This window comes from Oncorhynchus mykiss, chromosome 13 (genome assembly GCF_057628025.1).
Source record: "Oncorhynchus mykiss isolate SJ-2025 chromosome 13, ASM5762802v1, whole genome shotgun sequence".
Taxonomy (NCBI): domain Eukaryota; kingdom Metazoa; phylum Chordata; class Actinopteri; order Salmoniformes; family Salmonidae; genus Oncorhynchus; species Oncorhynchus mykiss.
The window spans coordinates 22,070,496-22,091,707 of NC_143034.1; the positions used below are offsets into that span (position 1 = coordinate 22,070,496).

The window sequence follows — 21,212 nt, forward strand, 5'->3', positions numbered from 1 at the left end:
CAATAGTCTTAGTAGTCAGGTCAATAGTCTTAGTAGTCAGGTCAATAGTCTTAGTAGTCAGGTCAATAGTCTTAGTAGTCAGGTCAATAGTCTAATAGTCAGGTCAATAGTCTTAATAGTCAGGTCAATATTCTTAATAGTCAGGTCAATAGTCTAATAGTCAGGTCAATAGTCTAATAGTCAGGTCAATAGTCTAATAGTCAGGTCAACGGTCTTAATAGTCAGGTCAATAGTCTTAATAGTCAGGTCAATAGTCTAATAGTCAGGTCAATAGTCTTAGTAGTCAGGTCAATAGTCTTAGTAGTCAGGTCAATAGTCTTAGTAGTCAGGTCAATAGTCTTAGTAGTCAGGTCAATAGTCTTAGTAGTCAGGTCAATAGTCTAATAGTCAGGTCAATAGTCTAATAGTTTAATAGTCAGGTCAATAGTCTAATAGTCTAATAGTCAGGTCAATAGTCTTAGTATTCAGGTCAATAGTCTTAGTATTCAGGTCAATAGTCTTAGTAGTCAGGTCAATAGTCTAATAGTTTAATAGTCAGGTCAATAGTCTTAGTATTCAGGTCAATAGTCTTAAAAGTCAGGTCAATAGTCTTAGTAGTCAGGTCAATAGTCTTAGTAGTCAGTTGAATAGTCTTAATAGTCAGGATGATAGTCAGGTCAATAGTCTAATAGTCAGGTCAATAGTCTTAGTAGTCAGGTCAATAGTCTTAGTAGTCAGGTCAATAGTCTTAGTAGTCAGGTCAATAGTCTTAGTAGTCAGGTCAATAGTCTTAGTAGTCAGGTCAATAGTCTTAGTAGTCAGGTCAATAGTCTTAGTAGTCAGTTGAATAGTCTAATAGTCAGGATAATAGTCAGGTCAATAGTCTAATAGTCAGGTCAATAGTCTTAATAGTCAGGTCAATAGTCTTAATAGTCAGGTCAATAGTCTAATAGTCAGGTCAATAGTCTAATAGTCAGGTCAATAGTCTAATAATCAGGTCAACAGTCTTAATAGTCAGGTCAATAGTCTTAATAGTCAGGTCAATAGTCTAATAGTCAGGTCAATAGTCTTAGTAGTCAGGTCAATAGTCTTAGTAGTCAGGTCAATAGTCTTAGTAGTCAGGTCAATAGTCTTAGTAGTCAGGTCAATAGTCTTAGTAGTCAGGTCAATAGTCTTAGTATTCAGGTCAATAGTCTTAGTAGTCAGGTCAATAGTCTAATAGTCAGGTCAATAGTCTAATAGTCAGGTCAATAGTCTTAGTATTCAGGTCAATAGTCTTAGTATTCAGGTCAATAGTCTTAGTAGTCAGGTCAATAGTCTAATAGTTTAATAGTCAGGTCAATAGTCTTATTATTCAGGTCAATAGTCTTAGTAGTCAGGTCAATAGTCTTAGTATTCAGGTCAATAGTCTTAGTAGTCAGGTCAATAGTCTAATAGTCAGGTCAATAGTCTTAGTAGTCATGTCAATAGTCTAATAGTTTAATAGTCAAGTCAATAGTCTTAGTATTCAGGTCAATAGTCTTAGTATTCAGGTCAATAGTCTTAGTAGTCAAGTCAATAGTCTTAGTAGTCAGGTCAATAGTCTTAGTATTCAGGTCAATAGTCTTAGTAGTCAGGTCAATAGTCTAATAGTCAGGTCAATAGTCTTAGTATTCAGGTCAATAGTCTAATAGTCAGGTCAATAGTCTTAGTAGTCAGGTCAATAGTCTAATAGTTTAATAGTCAGGTCAATAGTCTTAGTATTCAGGTCAATAGTCTTAGTAGTCAGGTCAATAGTCTTAGTAGTCAGGTCAATAGTCTAATAGTCAGGTTAATAGTCTTAGTAGTCAGGTCAATAGTCTTAGTAGTCAGGTCAATAGTCTTAGTAGTCAGGTCAATAGTCTTAGTAGTCAGGTCAATAGTCTAATAGTCAGGTTAATAGTTTAATCTTTAGGTCAATAGTCTAATAGTCAGGTTAATAGTCAGGTTAATAGTCTAATAGTCAGGTCAATAGTCTTAGTAGTCAGGTCAATAGTCTTAGTAGTCAGGTCAATAGTCTAATAGTCAGGTTAATAGTTTAATCTTCAGGTCAATAGTCTAATAGTCAGGTTAATAGTCTAATAGTCAGGTCAATAGTCTCAATAGTCAGGTCAATAGTCTAATAGTCAGGTTAATAGTCAGGTCAATAGTCTAATAGTCAGGTTAATAGTCAGGTCAATAGTCTTAATAGTCAGGTCAATAGTCTTAATAGTCAGATCAATAGTCTAATAGTCAGGTGAATAGTCTTAATAGTCAGGTCAATAGTCTTAATAGTCAGGTCAATAGTCTAATAGTCAGGTCAATAGTCTTAGTAGTCAGGTCAATAGTCTAATAGTCAGGTCAATAGTCTTAATAGTCAGGTCAATAGTCAGGTCAATAGTCTAATAGTCAGGTCAATAGTCTAATAGTCAGGTCAATAGTCTTAATAGTCAGGTCAATAGTCTTAATAGTCAGGTCAATAGTCTTAATAGTCAGGTCAATAGTCTTAGTAGTCAGGTCAATAGTCTTAGTAGTCAGGTCAATAGTCTTAGTAGTCAGGTCAATAGTCTTAGTAGTCAGGTCAATAGTCTTAGTAGTCAGGTCAATAGTCTTAGTAGTCAGGTCAATAGTCTTAGTAGTCAGGTCAATAGTCTTAGTAGTCAGGTCAATAGTCTTAGTATTCAGGTCAATAGTCTTAGTAGTCAGGTCAATAGTCTAATAGTCAGGTCAATAGTCTAATAGTTTAATAGTCAGGTCAATAGTCTAATAGTCTAATAGTCAGGTCAATAGTCTTAGTATTCAGGTCAATAGTCTTAGTATTCAGGTCAATAGTCTAAGTAGTCAGGTCAATAGTCTAATAGTTTAATAGTCAGGTCAATAGTCTTAGTATTCAGGTCAATAGTCTTAGTAGTCAGGTCAATAGTCTTAGTAGTCAGGTCAATAGTCTTAGTAGTCAGTTGAATAGTCTAATAGTCAGGATAATAGTCAGGTCAATAGTCTAATAGTCAGGTCAATAGTCTTAGTAGTCAGGTCAATAGTCTTAGTAGTCAGGTCAATAGTCTTAGTAGTCAGGTCAATAGTCTTAGTAGTCAGGTCAATAGTCTTAGTAGTCAGGTCAATAGTCTTAGTAGTCAGGTCAATAGTCTTAGTAGTCAGGTCAATAGTCTTAGTAGTCAGTTGAATAGTCTAATAGTCAGGATAATAGTCAGGTCAATAGTCTAATAGTCAGGTCAATAGTCTTAATAGTCAGGTCAATAGTCTTAATAGTCAGGTCAATAGTCTAATAGTCAGGTCAATAGTCTAATAGTCAGGTCAATAGTCTAATAGTCAGGTCAACAGTCTTAATAGTCAGGTCAATAGTCTTAATAGTCAGGTCAATAGTCTAATAGTCAGGTCAATAGTCTTAGTAGTCAGGTCAATAGTCTTAGTAGTCAGGTCAATAGTCTTAGTAGTCAGGTCAATAGTCTTAGTAGTCAGGTCAATAGTCTAATAGTTTAATAGTCAAGTCAATAGTCTTAGTATTCAGGTCAATAGTCTTAGTATTCAGGTCAATAGTCTTAGTAGTCAAGTCAATAGTCTTAGTAGTCAGGTCAATAGTCTTAGTATTCAGGTCAATAGTCTTAGTAGTCAGGTCAATAGTCTAATAGTCAGGTCAATAGTCTTAGTATTCAGGTCAATAGTCTAATAGTCAGGTCAATAGTCTTAGTAGTCAGGTCAATAGTCTAATAGTTTAATAGTCAAGTCAATAGTCTTAGTATTCAGGTCAATAGTCTTAATAGTCAGGTCAATAGTCTTAATAGTCAGGTCAATAGTCTAATAGTCAGGTCAATAGTCAGGTCAATAGTCTAATAGTCAGGTCAATAGTCTTAATAGTCAGGTCAATAGTCTTAATAGTCAGGTCAATAGTCTAATAGTCAGGTTAATAGTCTTAGTAGTCAGGTTAATAGTCTTAGTAGTCAGGTCAATAGTCTTAGTAGTCAGGTCAATAGTCTTAGTAGTCAGGTCAATAGTCTAATAGTCAGGTTAATAGTCAGGTTAATAGTCTAATAGTCAGGTCAATAGTCTTAGTAGTCAGGTCAATAGTCTTATTGACCTGACTACTAAGATAGACTTTTAAGACTATTGACCTGAATACTAAGACTATTGTCTTAGTATTCAGGTCAATAGTCTTAAAAGTCTATCTTAGTAGTCAGGTCAATAGTCTTAGTAGTCAGGTCAATAGTCTTAGTAGTCAGGTCAATAGTCTTAGTAGTCAGGTCAATAGTCTTAGTATTCAGGTCAATAGTCTTAGTAGTCAGGTCAATAGTCTAATAGTCAGGTCAATAGTCTAATAGTTTAATAGTCAGGTCAATAGTCTAATAGTCTAATAGTCAGGTCAATAGTCTTAGTATTCAGGTCAATAGTCTTAGTATTCAGGTCAATAGTCTAAGTAGTCAGGTCAATAGTCTAATAGTTTAATAGTCAGGTCAATAGTCTTAGTATTCAGGTCAATAGTCTTAGTAGTCAGGTCAATAGTCTTAGTAGTCAGGTCAATAGTCTTAGTAGTCAGTTGAATAGTCTAATAGTCAGGATAATAGTCAGGTCAATAGTCTAATAGTCAGGTCAATAGTCTTAGTAGTCAGGTCAATAGTCTTAGTAGTCAGGTCAATAGTCTTAGTAGTCAGGTCAATAGTCTTAGTAGTCAGGTCAATAGTCTTAGTAGTCAGGTCAATAGTCTTAGTAGTCAGGTCAATAGTCTTAGTAGTCAGGTCAATAGTCTTAGTAGTCAGTTGAATAGTCTAATAGTCAGGATAATAGTCAGGTCAATAGTCTAATAGTCAGGTCAATAGTCTTAATAGTCAGGTCAATAGTCTTAATAGTCAGGTCAATAGTCTAATAGTCAGGTCAATAGTCTAATAGTCAGGTCAATAGTCTAATAGTCAGGTCAACAGTCTTAATAGTCAGGTCAATAGTCTTAATAGTCAGGTCAATAGTCTAATAGTCAGGTCAATAGTCTTAGTAGTCAGGTCAATAGTCTTAGTAGTCAGGTCAATAGTCTTAGTAGTCAGGTCAATAGTCTTAGTAGTCAGGTCAATAGTCTAATAGTTTAATAGTCAAGTCAATAGTCTTAGTATTCAGGTCAATAGTCTTAGTATTCAGGTCAATAGTCTTAGTAGTCAAGTCAATAGTCTTAGTAGTCAGGTCAATAGTCTTAGTATTCAGGTCAATAGTCTTAGTAGTCAGGTCAATAGTCTAATAGTCAGGTCAATAGTCTTAGTATTCAGGTCAATAGTCTAATAGTCAGGTCAATAGTCTTAGTAGTCAGGTCAATAGTCTAATAGTTTAATAGTCAAGTCAATAGTCTTAGTATTCAGGTCAATAGTCTTAATAGTCAGGTCAATAGTCTTAATAGTCAGGTCAATAGTCTAATAGTCAGGTCAATAGTCTAATAGTCAGGTCAATAGTCTAATAGTCAGGTCAACAGTCTTAATAGTCAGGTCAATAGTCTTAATAGTCAGGTCAATAGTCTAATAGTCAGGTCAATAGTCTTAGTAGTCAGGTCAATAGTCTTAGTAGTCAGGTCAATAGTCTTAGTAGTCAGGTCAATAGTCTTAGTAGTCAGGTCAATAGTCTAATAGTTTAATAGTCAAGTCAATAGTCTTAGTATTCAGGTCAATAGTCTTAGTATTCAGGTCAATAGTCTTAGTAGTCAAGTCAATAGTCTTAGTAGTCAGGTCAATAGTCTTAGTATTCAGGTCAATAGTCTTAGTAGTCAGGTCAATAGTCTAATAGTCAGGTCAATAGTCTTAGTATTCAGGTCAATAGTCTAATAGTCAGGTCAATAGTCTTAGTATTCAGGTCAATAGTCTTAGTAGTCAAGTCAATAGTCTTAGTAGTCAGGTCAATAGTCTTAGTATTCAGGTCAATAGTCTTAGTAGTCAGGTCAATAGTCTAATAGTCAGGTCAATAGTCTTAGTATTCAGGTCAATAGTCTAATAGTCAGGTCAATAGTCTTAGTATTCAGGTCAATAGTCTTAGTAGTCAAGTCAATAGTCTTAGTAGTCAGGTCAATAGTCTTAGTAGTCAGGTCAATAGTCTTAGTAGTCAGGTCAATAGTCTAATAGTCAGGTCAATAGTCTTAGTATTCAGGTCAATAGTCTAATAGTCAGGTCAATAGTCTTAGTAGTCAGGTCAATAGTCTAATAGTTTAATAGTCAAGTCAATAGTCTTAGTATTCAGGTCAATAGTCTTAGTAGTCAGGTCAATAGTCTAATAGTCAGGTCAATAGTCTTAGTAGTCAGGTCAATAGTTTAATAGTCAAGTCAATAGTCTTAGTAGTCAGGTCAATAGTCTAATAGTCAATTCAATAGTCTAATAGTCAGGTCAATAGTCTAATAGTTTAATAGTCAGGTCAATAGTCCATATTTGTATCTATAGTATAATATTATCCATATTCCTGTTCTAGATGAGGAGGAGGAGACTTTGCTGGTGGACTGGTTCACTCTGATCCATGAGAAACACCTGCTGGTGCGCCGCGAGGCTGAGCTGGTCTACACGTACGTACCAGAGCCTCACCAGAGCCTGTGCTCATTGGCCCATTTAGCAGCTGTCTCTTTAAGATTCTCACACTATTTATTTTCTCTTGACAGGGCCAAGCAGCAGAACCTGGAGGAGAGGCAGGCTGATGTAGAGTATGAGCTGAGATGTCTTCTTAACAAGCCAGGTGTGTGATCTCACTTCCTGTTTGTGAATGGCATCTTAGAGCACAAGGCCCTTGCAGCTACCGGGGATGGGAGGCTTGTTAACTAAAGTCCTGATTCCATTGTTGGACTGAATTCACTGAAAAGGAACGGGGTCCAGAAAAGAATCCACGTTTTAAGTCACTGCGTTACTCTTCATCCTCCCCTCTTAATCCCTCCATCTTGTAGAGAAAGACTGGAATGAGGAGGACAAGGGCAGGGAGCAGGAGCTGATGACAGAGCTGGTCACCGTCATCGAACAGCGGAACCAAATCATCAACAACATGGATCAGGACAGGCAGAGGTAATCAATCACCTATCATCTACTGTCTCCTGACAGAGCAGGGTGATCTGCAGTCGATGTCTGTTTTTTTGGTGATCTTACTGTGCTTCTCCAACAGGGAAGAGGAAGAGGATAAGCTGGTGGCGACCATGTTAAAGAGAAAGGGTAAGACGAGACAAAAGCTTCATGTTTTGTTAGAACTCTCCCTTTCATCTTTCTTTCCGCTCAAAGTATTCACGCTTCTCGTCCATGTCTCCGTCTTCCCCCTCTCTTCTTTCTCCATCTCTCCCTTCCTCCAGACTTCCAGAAGGAGCCAGCAGCAGAGGGTGAGCAACAGCAGCAACAGAAGAAGAAGAAGAAGTTCAAACCCATGAAGGTTCTGAAGAGGTTGAGTGTGAACCAAGGAAAAGGTGGCAGCCCACGCAAGGAGATGGCAGAGAAGGACAAGAGCTGAACAAGGGAGGTGGATGATGGATGGAAGAAAAGGAAGAGGGATACCATCCTTTACAGGGGGACATATCAGATGGAAAGAGCAAGGAAACGGCAGATGAAAACAAAACACAGTGAGAAGGAAAAACAACCCAGGATTCTCACAGCTATGTGAAAGACTGTAATGTGTGCAGCCTGCAATTTGCTCTTCCTTCCTCTTACTGTAGCATATCCTTCTAATCGCTCCTCCCTACCAGAGTATGTGAGCAGAGTTAAGCGGTTGGAAATCCGGCTCGTGCTGGCGATCCACCTCTTTTTCAACTGCTCCGCTAAAAAACCCTTCTGCGCTCGCAGGGGGGAAAAATGGCCGCTCCAAATTCGCTCCATTCATTAAAATCACAATTTAACCAACACCCATCTATTTTTGTGACTACCTTGACTTACCATTTGGTATTCAAGTAATTGAATAAACAACGTTGGAATATGCCAAGCCTATTTTTTTTTTAGCATGTGCATATGGTAAGTACACCATCATGCTTTGGGATGCGTGTCTTTTCAGATTCCACGATTTGATTCTTTAGTTGTGGACGCTACATCGCCGCAATCCCTCTCTTGCTCTTGGTCCTCATCTTGTAAGTCACCGTGATTTAGCACCTGTGTGTTTTAGCAGTTTCTTTATGAAAATATTTAGTGAACTCCATGACAGTAGCTAAAGTAAGGGGCTATAGCAGCACACAAGTAGACTACAGATGCATGCTGGGCCGGGCATGCCCTGAGCTGGTGAAGTGAGCGCTACTGGAACGAAATTGGAGCGGGCGAGAAGGCCGACGCTCTAGCCTTTGAGAATCTCGCTCCGAGGCTCCAGTCAAATTGGGATCGCTCCACTCCGCTCACATACTCTGCTCCCTACCGTTGCTCCTCGCTCCACTCCGCTCACATACTCTGCTCCCTACCGTAGCTCCTCGCTCCACTCCGCTCACATACTCTGCTCCCTACTGTAGCTCCTCGCTCCACTCCGCTCACATACTCTGCTCCCTACCGTAGCTCCTCGCTCCACTCCGCTCACATACTCTGCTCCCTACCGTAGCGCCTCGCTCCACTCCGCTCACAATCTCTGCTCCCTACCGTAGCTCCTCGCTCCACTCCGCTCACATACTCTGCTCCCTACCGTAGCTCCTCGCTCCACTCCGCTCACATACTCTGCTCCCTACTGTAGCTCCTCGCTCCATTCCGCTCACATACTCTGCTCCCTACCGTAGCTCCTCGCTCCACTCCGCTCACATACTCTGCTCTCTACTGTAGCTCCTCGCTCCATTCCGCTCACAATCTCTGCTCCCTACCGTAGCTCCTCGCTCCACTCCGCTCACATACTCTGCTCCCTACCGTAGCTCCACTCCGCTCACATACTCTGCTCCCTACCGTAGCTCCTCGCTCCACTCCGCTCACATACTCTGCTCCCTACCGTAGCTCCTCGCTCCACTCCGCTCACATACTCTGCTCCCTACCGTAGCTCCTCGCTCCACTCCGCTCACATACTCTGCTCCTCGCTCCACTCCGCTCACATACTCTGCTCCCTACTGTAGCTCCCATGATGCTCTTTCAAATACAGCCACTCCAATGCGTTCTGTACTGTGTATATATTTGAAGTTGCCTTTGTGTGAAGAGAAAGTTAAGAGAACTCAACTGCTTTAAGACTAAAACCTTAAGAAACATCTGAAGACTGAATTGAAGAGGAGGTATATTTTCTGTAGCTTTGCGGTTCAGCGCAAAATGTGGTTTCTTCTGTCCCTTTTCATTATTACTTTGCACATTGTGACCCAGGCCTTTTTTAAATGGGCTTTTAACAAAGATATAAATACTATGACTGCAGGTTTCTTACCATTCATCAGTCTCTTATCATGGTAGAAACTAAGGAAGAACACTCTCTCATCTCCTGCTTATTCAGTGGTCCTAAGGTTTCCCCTTTGTTCATGGACGCTGCGTATGTCTCATTGTCTGTAGATTGGATACAGAACGAAGAGTTGTGTGTGTGTCAGTCGGTTGTCTGGTTTGAGTCTGTGGTACATCTGAACTATTGTGAATCTTTTTTAAAAGAGGAACCCGTTGTTGTGAGTAAATACTGCCAGTTAAGATGGAGTAATGACAACCCAAATAAGTACTCTAGCTTTTAGCGAAAAGGTTATTTCTTAACTAGCTACTAACCCTGTTTTCCAAATCACTGACTATTGTACTGTAGATATTATGTTGGATAATCACGGGTCTGAGAATGAGACATAAGACAGACAGGTAAGAAATAGTTAAGATGGAATGTAAGTAATGACTTGAAACAAGGAATGTAAAGCAGTGTATTTGACTAACATAGTTGTATCATGACAGGTCACTGACTTAATAGTATTACAGAATCTGACCAGATTTACAACCGAAACAAGTGTGAACAGTTCTAGGGGCTACATTATACAATAAGGATATATGCATGCAGTGAGTGTACAAAATTTTAAGAACACCTTTCTAATATTGAGTTGCACCCCCTTTTGCCCTCAGAACAGCCTAAATTCGTTGGGGCATGAACTCTACAAGGTGTCGAAAGCGTTCCACAGGGATGCTGGCCCATGTTGACTCCAATGCTTCCCACAGTTGTGTTAAGTTGGTTGGATGTCCTTTGGGTGGTGGACCGTTCTTGATACACACGGGAAACTGTTGAGCGTGAAAAGCCCAGCAGCGTTACTGTTAACACAAACCGCCACTTAAATATTTTCTTGTCCGTTCCCTCTCTGAATGGCACACAGACGCAATCCATGTCTCAGTTGTTTCAATGCTTAAAAATCCGTATTTAACCCGTCTCCTCCCCTTCATTTACACTGATTTGAAGTGGATCTAACAAGTGTCATCAATAGGGGATCATAGCTTTCGCCTGGTCAGTCTAAGTCACGGAAAGAGCATGTGTTCCTAATGTTTTGTACACTGTGTATATAAATTCCGTAGATATCTTTTTAACAATGTAGCAAACTATTAGTACCTACCAGTTGATATCAGTTTAACTGTTTTGGGAAAGTCTGCAAAATATGCAAATCTTTTTAATTTATATATTTTACAATGCCTTTGTTTGTAAACGCTGTCTAATTCCATTGAGTTTTGCCTTAACTTAGAATCTGCCGTCAAAGTCAATAGTACTATGAGATCCGTTTATGTTAAGAGTGCCCTTATTTAAATGTATTCGTCAATAAGTCTCGTTTTTGTTTGGAGTTAAACTGAATGTCTTGTTATATATTGTCTAGTACACGATCTTGTCTTCCATTCAAAATGGCTGCTTGTCTGTGTGTGTTTGTGCCTCTTCTTCCAATTTAAAAACTCACACCAAGGGCTTCTGTAGAGCTATGTTGAAACATGCTCCTAAAGAAACAACAGGATCGCATTGAAATCTGGGAGACTGAGAAATAAAACATATTAATGCCGCTAAAAAGATGTGGTCATATTTTAATGTACACTACAATGCTTTTTCACAGTTTGACAAGGATGCATCGGGGTCTTCCCAGCAACATTTGTTACCATGCCATAATTTGAACAAGCATTTATGCACAAATGAAGACTAGTATCCAAGTTTGAGTTCAGAATTCCTGTGCAGTGTATTTTCTGTAGGAGAGTATTAGCAGTATAGTAGATCCATTCAGCAAAGTCAGTAGATGAGTATTCCTCTCTCACTCAAGTCTTCTTCTCTGGCATAATGGTCCTCAGCTCTGCACTGCGGGCCTTGTCAATCACCTCCAGCTCGCGGATTTTCTGGAAGGCGAGGAGACACAAACAACTGTTAAAAAATGTGTGAGAGAGTGAGTGTACCTGTGTGTGTTATTTCACGTTGTGTTCACCAGTGAATCTGTATCATCGAAACCGTACAATGTAAATACTGTTGTTTTTGGGTGTAGATTATTTTCCTTAAAGACATACCTCATGTCACAGGAATATCAGACAACTTACCTGTGAGATCTCTGTGTTGATGATGTTTCGATACTGCTTCCCTTTCCCTAGGGCTGTCATCTCCTCCAGAAACTCTTTCCTCTCCTCAATCTCATCCAAAACTAGGAAAGAAACACAATCCTTAGAAAACTTGCGAAGACCGTACATCAAACCAAGGAGAAACTCCTTAATCAAACACTGTGTTGGGACGGGGTTACAGTAGGTTGGGGTATATTAGTTTAGTAGAGTCATATTGAAATGAGGGGAAAGTTATGTAGAAAACATGTAGGAGAGCCAGAGATGTGGATGACATTTTTCCCCGTGGCCAGAAAGCAGTAACTCTCTCTGCGGTAAACCTCACCCTCCTGGAAGCGGTCCCTCTCCTCCTCTGGGCCCTGGTCCAGGGAAATGTTCCTGGGACGACTGGGTCTGGGTTCCTCCTGCCCCGTAGCTAGAATGTTCTGGAGCCTCCTCTTCTCCTTCTCTAAATCTCCTTACAGGAGAAGTGAGGGAGAGAATGAACGCACATACATCTCTTATCCAGATCTCTCATAGAAGGAAAGGGGGATACCTAGTCAGTTGCACAACTGAGTGCATTCAACTGAAATGTGAGAGAACTACTGTAAAAGAGGGCTCATACACACAGGCCTAAATTACTTTTATTTATTTTATTTTATACAAGAACAGTGGTACATTTGTTCCCAGGTGTCCCTGACCAACTATCAGTGAACTAGTTCTGATATCAGGAGAACAGGGCCTCTATCTTTAGAGTTCCAAGCATCTCGGATAGTTGAAAGGTAGTAGAGCTGAAGCGGAACACGTACGTGTGGCACTGGGGCGGAACCTATCTCTGGTGTAGTTGTCCCCAGAACTACAATTGTCAGCGGTGCGCCTCAGGGGCTTGGCTGGAGTTCGGTTTGTGCTATTTTTTAAGACTTTGGGTTTGGGCAGTGAGGGAGGAGCCGATGATGTGGGGTTGCAGGTCAATGGCAACGCTGATCCCTCTGAAAATGCAGACAAAACAACATAACATCTTACCTTTGTTTGGCAAAATTATTCATTAAAAAATGACCAAAATAGAGCAATAGGTGTGGAGGAAGTTCAAGCAGTAAGTCAACATTACTTTCCAAGAGAAGATGGATAACAAACATGTGACACTCACTCTTAAGTTTGTCATTGAGCTGCCTTTGCTGGAAGTTGGTGAGTCTCGACTCTTGCATCATTACTGTGAAACCAGAGCACAGGTAGGCTTATTGTATTTGTGTGGATCTAACGCTTACACACACACAAAGAGAGAGAACAAAACCCCACATTTGAGCATGTCCTGAATCTCCTTGCTGTACTGGGTCCTTCTAGGACAGTTCCACAGACCTCCACCAGCTTGATCACGAGAAGATGTCTCCATCTGCAACGAATGACGGAGAAGTTATCTAAAGCCAGCTGGCTAACGTTAGCTGCTGCTGAGCAAAGACCATGGCAGATAGCAAAAACGTTGCATGCTAGGAAGCTAAGATACCCAAAACTGCAAACATTTAATATATTTATCAAGACATAACTAAACAGTGTTGTATTTCTTACCATGGATTTCTATTTTTCTCAACTTTCTTGACGCTGCACCATGGGATAATGATGGCAGTGTTTCTTCCGGACATAACTGGCGGCTGCCATAGAAACCATAGGTCTTAAAGCCACGTGATGAGACATTTGGCCTTGCAGTACAACATTGACCCACTAGAGAGAGGCAAACCACATATAATTGTACAAGGCATATAGAGCTATGGAAAAAGGAGGTGTTCATTTTTGTGCAATAATGTGTTTGAGTATAACTTATATTTTAAATGTTTAAGAATTAACTTTTTTATTTTTTTTTAAAATGTGTATTATGTTTACTCTTTGTATTTCTTGACTCAAGTATCAACTGTGTAGAGCATGGCACATGATTTATCAATCCAAAGAGTTTGGGTATCAAATTGTGCGTTGTGAGACTGTCTAACTAGCTAAAACATCACATTTTTTACCCCATCATCTAGGTTGCTGACTGCTGTTGAATGCTTGAATCCATAAAATTTCGTAGCTGAACTGTGAAGTGCGAGGAAAACGTAGCGAGGGAGGGAGACGGGCACGAGGGAGTAAGTTAAGGCAGGGCATTTATGAAAGTCCATGTGTAAAGTAGGGTACTGACTGTGGTAGCTATTGGCCTTCTCACTGGTCCTCTCCCCTTCTAGCTCCCTCCCTCCCACCCTCTCATATTCAATGCTTCTCTTTGTCTCTCTGAGTAACATGCAGCCTCAGCCGATTAAACGCAGCGAATTAGCAGTCAATTTTAGCTTGCCACAAACAGAAATTAAACTGCTTAGGGGAAGGGTTTGTGTTGTGGGACAGAGATCTTGTTGTTGTAGCACTGACTACATGGCAGTGATTTGATTCATTAGTGATGTTTACAGTGCATTTGGAAAGTATTCAGATCTCTCTGTACTTTGATCTGTTCATCTGTCCCTCGATTCTGACTAGTCTCCCATTTCCTGCTGCTGAAAAACATCCCCACAGCATGATGCTGCCACCACCATGATTCACCGTAGGGATGGTACCTGGTTTCCTCCAGACTTGAAGTTAGGCATTGAGGCCAAAGAGTTCAATCTTGGTTTCATCAGACCAGAGAATCTTGTTTCTCATGGTCTGAGAGTCTTTTTAGGTGCCTTTTGGTAAACTCCAAGCCAGCTGTCATGTGCCTTTTACTGAGGAGTGGTTTTGACCTAGCCACTCTACCATAAATACCTAATTGGTGGAGTGCTGCAGAGATGGTTGTCCTTCTGGAAGGTTCTCCCATCTCCACAGAGGAACTCTGGAGCTGTCAGAGTGACCATTGGGCTCCTGGTCACCCCTCTGACCAATGTCCTCGATTGCTCAGTTTGGCCGAGTGGCAATACTTGGTTCCATACTTCTTCCATTTAAGAATTATGGAGGTCACTGTGTTCCTGGGGACCTTCAATGCTGCAAAAATGTTTAGGTACCCCTCCCCAGATTGGTGTCTTGACACAATACTTTCTCAGAGCTCTACAGACAATTCCTTCAACATCATGGCTTGGTTTTTGCTCTGACATGCACTGTCAACTGTTGGACCTAATATTGTTTGCTTTTCCAAATCATGTCCAATCAATTAAATTTACTGCAGGTGGACTTCAAGTTGTAGAAACATTTCAGGGATGATCAATGGAAACAGGATTCACCTGAGTTAAATGTTGAGTCTAATGGCAAAGGGTCTGAATACTTATAAGGATTTTTTTTTAAAATACATTTGCTAAGATTTCTAAAAACCTGTTTTCGCTTCGTCATTATGGGTTATTGTGAGTAGACTGATGAGGAAAACATTTTTTTTATCCATTTTAGAATAAGGCTGTAACATAAAAAAATGTGGAAAAGGAGAAGGGGTCTGAATACTTTCCGAATGCTCTGTATGTGTTGTGTTGTTACTTGTTATTCTTTTACCTGATGCTTTTGTAGGACAATATATATCTTTATCATCATAATGCATTTTCTCAACATTTGCAATGAATTTCAATAGATTTCAGTTTTGTATAAATAAATTGCTTTAATAGAATGACAACGTAATGACAACATCAATAATATTTGTACATTGTTGTTTCTTGTAGAAGAAAGCAGATACATCAAATGTGTAGCTTACAACGTTTTAGAAACTATCCAGAAATGTACAAAATGGAGAGAGAAAAAGCTAAACGTGAAATTATTTTTTATAAAAACTACAAAGCAGAGAGGGTCAGTATAAAATGACTCCCGTCTAAGTCACCTATGGAAGAAGAGGCATGTGGTGATCATTCACATTGCAGAGGGAGCCGAGAGGGACATTTAAACAGGATACAGAAAAGGGAGATGCAGAGGGGAAACCTATGTACGTAAACTATAGCATGTGGCATTTGTTCTAAACAGCTCACTAATTCTCACTAAGAGTAAATCTTTAGTTTAAAGCTGGAGAATTCTTCACAAAAAGATTTTGCCGACTTTGTACTTGATGAGTCTTGTAGATTGTTTTGCTTTGATAATTTGGTAGACAAATGGAATTAGAAGCAACCAGAGCGTACAAATGCAATCCATATCAATAAAAAAAAAATCCAGTGACTCCAACAACTGTTTTATTATTTATGAGTAGTATAAGCGAAATGTGTGCCATATATTCTCATCGAGGATATTAGAGCATGTAGAGTGTTATTGGCACATGTACATTGAGTTGAGGTAATGTGCTGCTTTCCAGAACTCTATGCTAAAGTGTTTCCAGGAATTCTCTTTCCCTCCTTTTTTTGTCCTTTTTCCTCGTCAACTCTGGTTTTGCACAACGCAACACATAAGGAGTCAAGCAGCATCCCAGAAGGTGATACCTAGTCAGTTGCACAAACTGAACGCATTCAACCGTGTCTTCCACATCTAACAGAAACCCTTTGAATCAGAGATGTGCAGTGGGGGCTGCCTTAATTGACGTCCATGGCGCCCGGGGAGTAGTTGTTGCAGGTGAACTGCCTTGCTCAAGGGCAGAATAGAAGATTTTTCCACCGCGCCGGCTCAGGGTTTCGAACAGGCAAGCTTTCAGTTACTGGCCTAATGCACTTAACGGCTAGGCTACCTGACGCCCGTAGACCAACGCATAACGTTTTTGACCCGGTAAACTGACCTTTCTTTCAAAAGCAGTGGTGAAGATATGCCAGTGTAATATCGAACCAGAATGTAAAGTCATATAAAAAATAACCAACAAATACATCACTTAAGTCATAAAAAAATACTAAAATGAAGTCACACAAACATTTCCTTTAGTTTGGTTAATAGACTCAGATTATTTCAATCTAAAACAACCCAGTTCTGATAAACATCATGTTGTATTTTTCCTAGGCTGATAGCCTGTCGAAACCCGCTGAAAGCCAGTCCTTGCTGGCAATGTTACTCAATCCTGGTTATATAGGTAGCTAGGGTTGGAAAAATTCCATTAACTTTCCCCAAATTCCCTGGTTTTCCAGAAATCCCAGTAAGAGGATTCCTGGATATCCTGCTTATTCCCTCCTAATTCCAGGAACTTCCAAATAGGATTTCTGGAAAACCGGCGAATTTGGGGGAAGTTAGCAGCATTTTGAGACCCTGTGTGTATCCTTCTTACCACTACGGTATTAGTTATGTGTGCTCTGGGCTCATCATCACAATAAGCCCTCTTACTATACACTATGACACTCTGGCAGCTGGGATCCTGACCTTACACACTAAAACATGGCACACATTGGTTAAAGGTTTATTCTGATTGGCTATTGACCATTGGCTGTGATAGAAAATATACTGTACAGTAAAAGATTATAAGGACTCCATGGATAGAGATACTGTCAAGTCCCAATGAATCCCAATACAACATCAGTAGGATATCCATCCTTTGTTAACCCGCCACACACACACACACACATTTATTCAGTAGCCACTCTTCCAATCTTTGTCTTTCTTTATCCCTTTCTCAGGGTCGTGAGAAGGTGGTGTAGAGACGCACACACACACACATCCGATCCCATGCATCTCAGTCTCTCATGGCCGTGACAGGGTGGTATAGACAGGCTGCTCCCAATGTGTAGGACTGTGAGACTGGGCCACGCTGGAGGGATCAGTGATGGTAGTGTAGAGGGGCCTCTGGCTGGGCCCCATGTAGGAGAAGGCTGAGTACAGCCCTGGGGCCTGGCTGGAGTGGGCGTAGTACGGCCCCGGAGCCTGGTGCTCCCCGTACTCAAACTGGGCCCTGGATGGCAGCGAGGGGAAGGCTGATCCGTAGTGGGGGAGGCTGAGGGGGGTGTAGGTGACGTGGGTTCCTGACGAAGAGGAGGAAGACTCTGCGTAGTGGCTCCCGGACCCAGACTCACTCTTGATCTGGGCCTTGGTGGCGTCTGAGGCTGAGGGGGAGGGCTGTTGATGCTGATGCTGCTTGGAGAGCCAGGCGGCTGAGTGGCCGCTGGCAGCAGCAAGGGCATAGGCGTAGGATGTAGCGGAGGAGCTTGATGTGGCGGCGCCGCCCTGGCCGACCCCCGGGTGCCCGTTGGGCGGCAGGTACTGGTCAAACTCGTTGACGTCGAAGGGCTCGATGTTGGCCATCACGTCGTGGCTGATCTCGCCGATGTCCATGGTGCAGAAGTCGATGTGGGGTTTCCCGCCCGCTGATGAATGGCCCCCAGAGGCCCCCTCTGCTCCTACCCCCAGGCCTCCTCCACGGGAGGACCCTGAGCCACCTCCGCCCTCCCTCTTCCCCTCCGTCATCTTTCCAGACTGGAGCTCTGTCTTTGGGGTGGTGGGGGGTGTTGGCGGGCTGTGACCCTGACCTGGAAGGAAAAGCAATAGAAGTGAACCATTTGGAATGGAGACAGTAGTTCTGTTTCCTTCTTGTTCTCTCAGGTTACAGAAGGCCGTGTGGTGCCAGGTGGCCTATTGTTTGCCGTAGTTTGTTGAAGTAGGACTTACCCATAGTATTGGGTAAATTCATTAACCAATAAAGCTGAACTCACCTGCAGGGTGGTGGTGATGATGGTGGTGGAGGTCGGCCAGGGGGGACCCAGCCCCTGTACTGTGCACATCCAGGTGGAGGGCCTTGTAATGGGACTGGGCGTGGCTGCCCTCCCCCTCTGCTCCCTCCCCTCCCTCACCATTGGTCCCCAGCTTGCCGTTCTTGCGTCTGCGGGGCTGGTACTTGTACTCTGGGTAGTCCTTCTTATGTTGTTTCCGCAGTCGCTCCGCCTCCTCAATGAAAGGCCTCTTGTCACTCTCATTCAGGAGCCTGTGGGACAAAACATGGTCATGGCAGGGCAGCAGGTAGCCTAGTGGTTAAGAGGGTTGGTCCAGTAACTGAGAAGTCACTTGTTTGAATCCCAATGCTGACTAGGTGAATAATCTGTCAATGTGCCCTTTACCAAGGCATTTAAAGGCATCTAGTTGCTCTGGATGAGTGTTTCTGATAGTTAACTTTAATGGTTATATAATATAGTGCCTTTAATTTCAGAAACATATTTTAAAAATACGGGAAGGAAATGTATCTGAAGTAAGTAGGACTTTATGTATGAGTCATGCTCCAATTGCACACAAACGCCAACAAGGCCTACAGGTAGCCTGTAGATTATCAATTTCCCACGTAGGCCTATTCATTTCAATGCCTGCCAATGCCCACCTCCACAGTTTGCCGAGTGTCTTGCTGAGCTCCGCGTTGTGCAGGTGAGGGTACTGGTCCGCCAGTTTACGGCGCGCGGCCTGCGCCCACACCATGAAGGCGTTCATCGGCCTCTTCACGTGCGGCTTGCTCTTGTTCCCGTTGTTTACGCGCACGGGCATTGGCACGAGCGTCCAGTCGTATCCGTCCAGCACCTGGCTGACCGCCTCGCGGATGCCGATGGGGAACCGGTCCATATCCACCTCTGACTTGGGTACTAGTCCACCGTCCTCTCCGCCGCCATCTGCGCCAGAAAGCCCAGTCAGTTGCTGCGACGGACCGATGAGCGGGGAGTCCCGGCCGCCGTTGGCCCCGGAGTGTGCCGGTGACAGAGAGTGACCATCATCTGAGCCCCCGGGACTCAACTCTGCCTCGGATAGACTGTGCTCCTCTCCAGACATTTTAATGTATGGCCTATTATCGATTGGCAACAAAAAATATCCTTGCAGGAAAATTTGTTAAATTTGTTCAGAGAATGCAAAACTTTAAGCTACAGCTGAGAGATGTGCTCCGGACTCGCTCCTTTATGTGGAATTATTCCTATATGCCACGCGTAAACCCATAGCCTACTCGTGCGTAATCGAATGTACCCAAATCCTGTCCTTTGCACTTCCCATTCACTTCCACCGATGTCGCCTGAAATTAATAATATAGAATAGAACAACATTAGGCAATTAACACATTTTACATTGGGCAATGAGGTCAGACCACATTTGATAACTTTTTTCACGTGTTTTTTTTATAGACCTAAGCAGAGACTGTACCCAGTGGGAACAGACGTCAATTCAACGTCTATTCCCAGTGGATATGTCCCATTACAATGGTAGGCCTAGAAATGACCGTTAGCTCTGAGACGAACAGAAAGACATTCATACAATGTTTTCTTGTTGATAGTTATGTTAGGCCACAAAATATAACGAATGATAGGCTAATTAATATATGTCCACTGGAACCAATTTATAGGCTACATAATAAGAGGACCAACTTCTTCTTCACCGGTTCTTGTCATTTTGTATCAGTCCATATGCCATTACAGGCTAATCATAGAAGGGTTTGCTTCACCCAAGATGCCCTATTTTCCAAAGAAACAAGGTTCGTGAAGAAAACTGAACATTAAAAACTAACATCATAAATGTTTCAGTACTTATCTTTAAATCATTCTGTGAATATGTATTTTACTGTTTTAATCCTGTTTTAAGGCTAAAGCTGGAAAAGCCCGTAAAATTCAGCCCAACATCATCTTGGGAATGAAAAAAACCTCTTAGCTAATAAGATTTGGATATTTCTGAAATTCCACCCAAAAGCGTAAACAAATCTATTTTATGTTCATATGGAAAATAAAGTTACAAAACTTACCAATGCAGAGTTTAGGAGGTCGCCCGTTCAACACGGGAGTTCGTGCGTTCCCCTGTCCACCAGTGTGACGCTCGCCCTGTCCCCTGCCCCCTCGTTTGGTTTGCCCTTCAATGAATGGCCGCTCTGTATCGCGCACCGGAGCTTAAAGAGCGCCGTTGTGAGAAGGAAAGAGAGAAAAAAAAGTGATTGAAAGTGGAAAACATTCTGAGAGGCAGCATTCCAACACTGAGTCGACGCCACCCTCTTGCGCACACGCTAGACGCCTATTGGTCATTTAATATTCTCCGGCTTTCTTACTGGACGACGGGGTTACTGTTATTGCCTGTCCGTCCGTCAACACTAATATTTCCAATGAAAGGAGGTGAGATTTTACATCAGAGTGGCTTAAGTGACTTTACACTGGCTCTATTTAGGAACCAAATAAGGCCCGCTTTGTTTGATGTGTTGACAAGTTATATTGAATAAATAAACAAACAATCATGATAATACATTTGTGGTCAAGGTACACAAAATTTCACGAAAAATCTCCAAGGGATTAAAATACATAACGTCGTTATATTCGTTATAACGTCATTAGACAGTTGGTGAGGCACTATTTGATTCAGTGAATGTTACTTATATCTAGGTCATCGTTAACCCCAGGAAATTAATAATGAAAGAATTAGGTCTATGGCCTAAAAATAATTTAAAGTACTACTTAATACGTTTTTTTGGGGTATCTGTACCTTACTTTACTATTTATATTTTTTTACAACTTTTACTTTTACTACATTTCTAAAGAAAATTATGTACTTTTGACTCCATACATTTTCCCTGACACCCAAAAGTACTCTTCACATTTCGAATGGTTAGCAGGACAGGAACATGGTCCAATTCACACACTTATCAAGAGAACATCCCTGGTCATCCCTACTGCCTCTGATCTGGAGGACTCATTAAATAGAGGTCATCCCATACTGCCTCTGATCTGGAGGACTCACTAAACAGAGAACATCCCTGGTCATCCCTACTGCCTCTGATCTGGAGGACTCACTAAACAGAGAACATCCCTGGTCATCCCTACTGCCTCTGATCTGGAGGACTCACTAAACAGAGAACATCCCTGGTCATCCCATACTGCCTCTGATCTGGAGGACTCACTAAACAGAGAACATCCCTGGTCATCCCATACTGCCTCTGATCTGTAGGACTCACGAAACAGAGAACATCCCTGGTCATCCCTACTGCCTCTGATCTGGAGGACTCACTAAACAGAGAACATCCCTGGTCA

At 41.7% G+C, this 21,212-nt stretch overlaps 3 protein-coding genes across 4 annotated transcripts in view; 1 reads left to right on the forward strand and 2 right to left on the reverse strand.

The window, feature by feature from the left end:
- The window catches only part of LOC110485691 (MICAL-like protein 1), a 29,734-nt gene extending 18,867 nt beyond the window's left edge, over window positions 1–10,867 (forward strand). For both annotated transcript variants that reach the window (XM_036940337.2, XM_036940338.2), the window contains exons 12-16: window positions 6,422–6,512; window positions 6,606–6,679; window positions 6,885–6,999; window positions 7,097–7,143; window positions 7,278–10,867. In XM_036940337.2, coding sequence (XP_036796232.2) covers window positions 6,422–6,512; window positions 6,606–6,679; window positions 6,885–6,999; window positions 7,097–7,143; window positions 7,278–7,432 — 482 coding nt within the window. In that variant the 3' untranslated portion in view covers window positions 7,433–10,867. The remainder of the gene's footprint in view (window positions 1–6,421; window positions 6,513–6,605; window positions 6,680–6,884; window positions 7,000–7,096; window positions 7,144–7,277) is intronic.
- On the reverse strand, window positions 10,856–13,089 carry c13h22orf23 (chromosome 13 C22orf23 homolog). Its single transcript, XM_021556811.3, has 7 exons — window positions 12,937–13,089; window positions 12,670–12,763; window positions 12,521–12,583; window positions 12,183–12,362; window positions 11,720–11,851; window positions 11,380–11,480; window positions 10,856–11,184 (listed from the first exon to the last, which is right to left on the reverse strand). The coding sequence occupies exons 1-7, from the start codon at window positions 12,937–12,939 to the stop codon at window positions 11,107–11,109; spliced, it is 651 nt and encodes a 216-aa protein (XP_021412486.2). The 5' UTR covers window positions 12,940–13,089; the 3' UTR covers window positions 10,856–11,106.
- A 1,838-nt stretch (window positions 13,090–14,927) lies between these two features.
- LOC110485690 (transcription factor SOX-10) lies at window positions 14,928–20,139 on the reverse strand. Its single transcript, XM_021556808.3, has 4 exons — window positions 19,943–20,139; window positions 18,548–19,222; window positions 17,892–18,160; window positions 14,928–17,708 (listed from the first exon to the last, which is right to left on the reverse strand). Exons 2-4 carry the CDS (start codon window positions 18,985–18,987, stop codon window positions 16,927–16,929), a joined length of 1,491 nt encoding a protein of 496 aa, XP_021412483.3. The 5' UTR covers window positions 18,988–19,222; window positions 19,943–20,139; the 3' UTR covers window positions 14,928–16,926.
- Window positions 20,140–21,212: the final 1,073 nt, after the last annotated feature.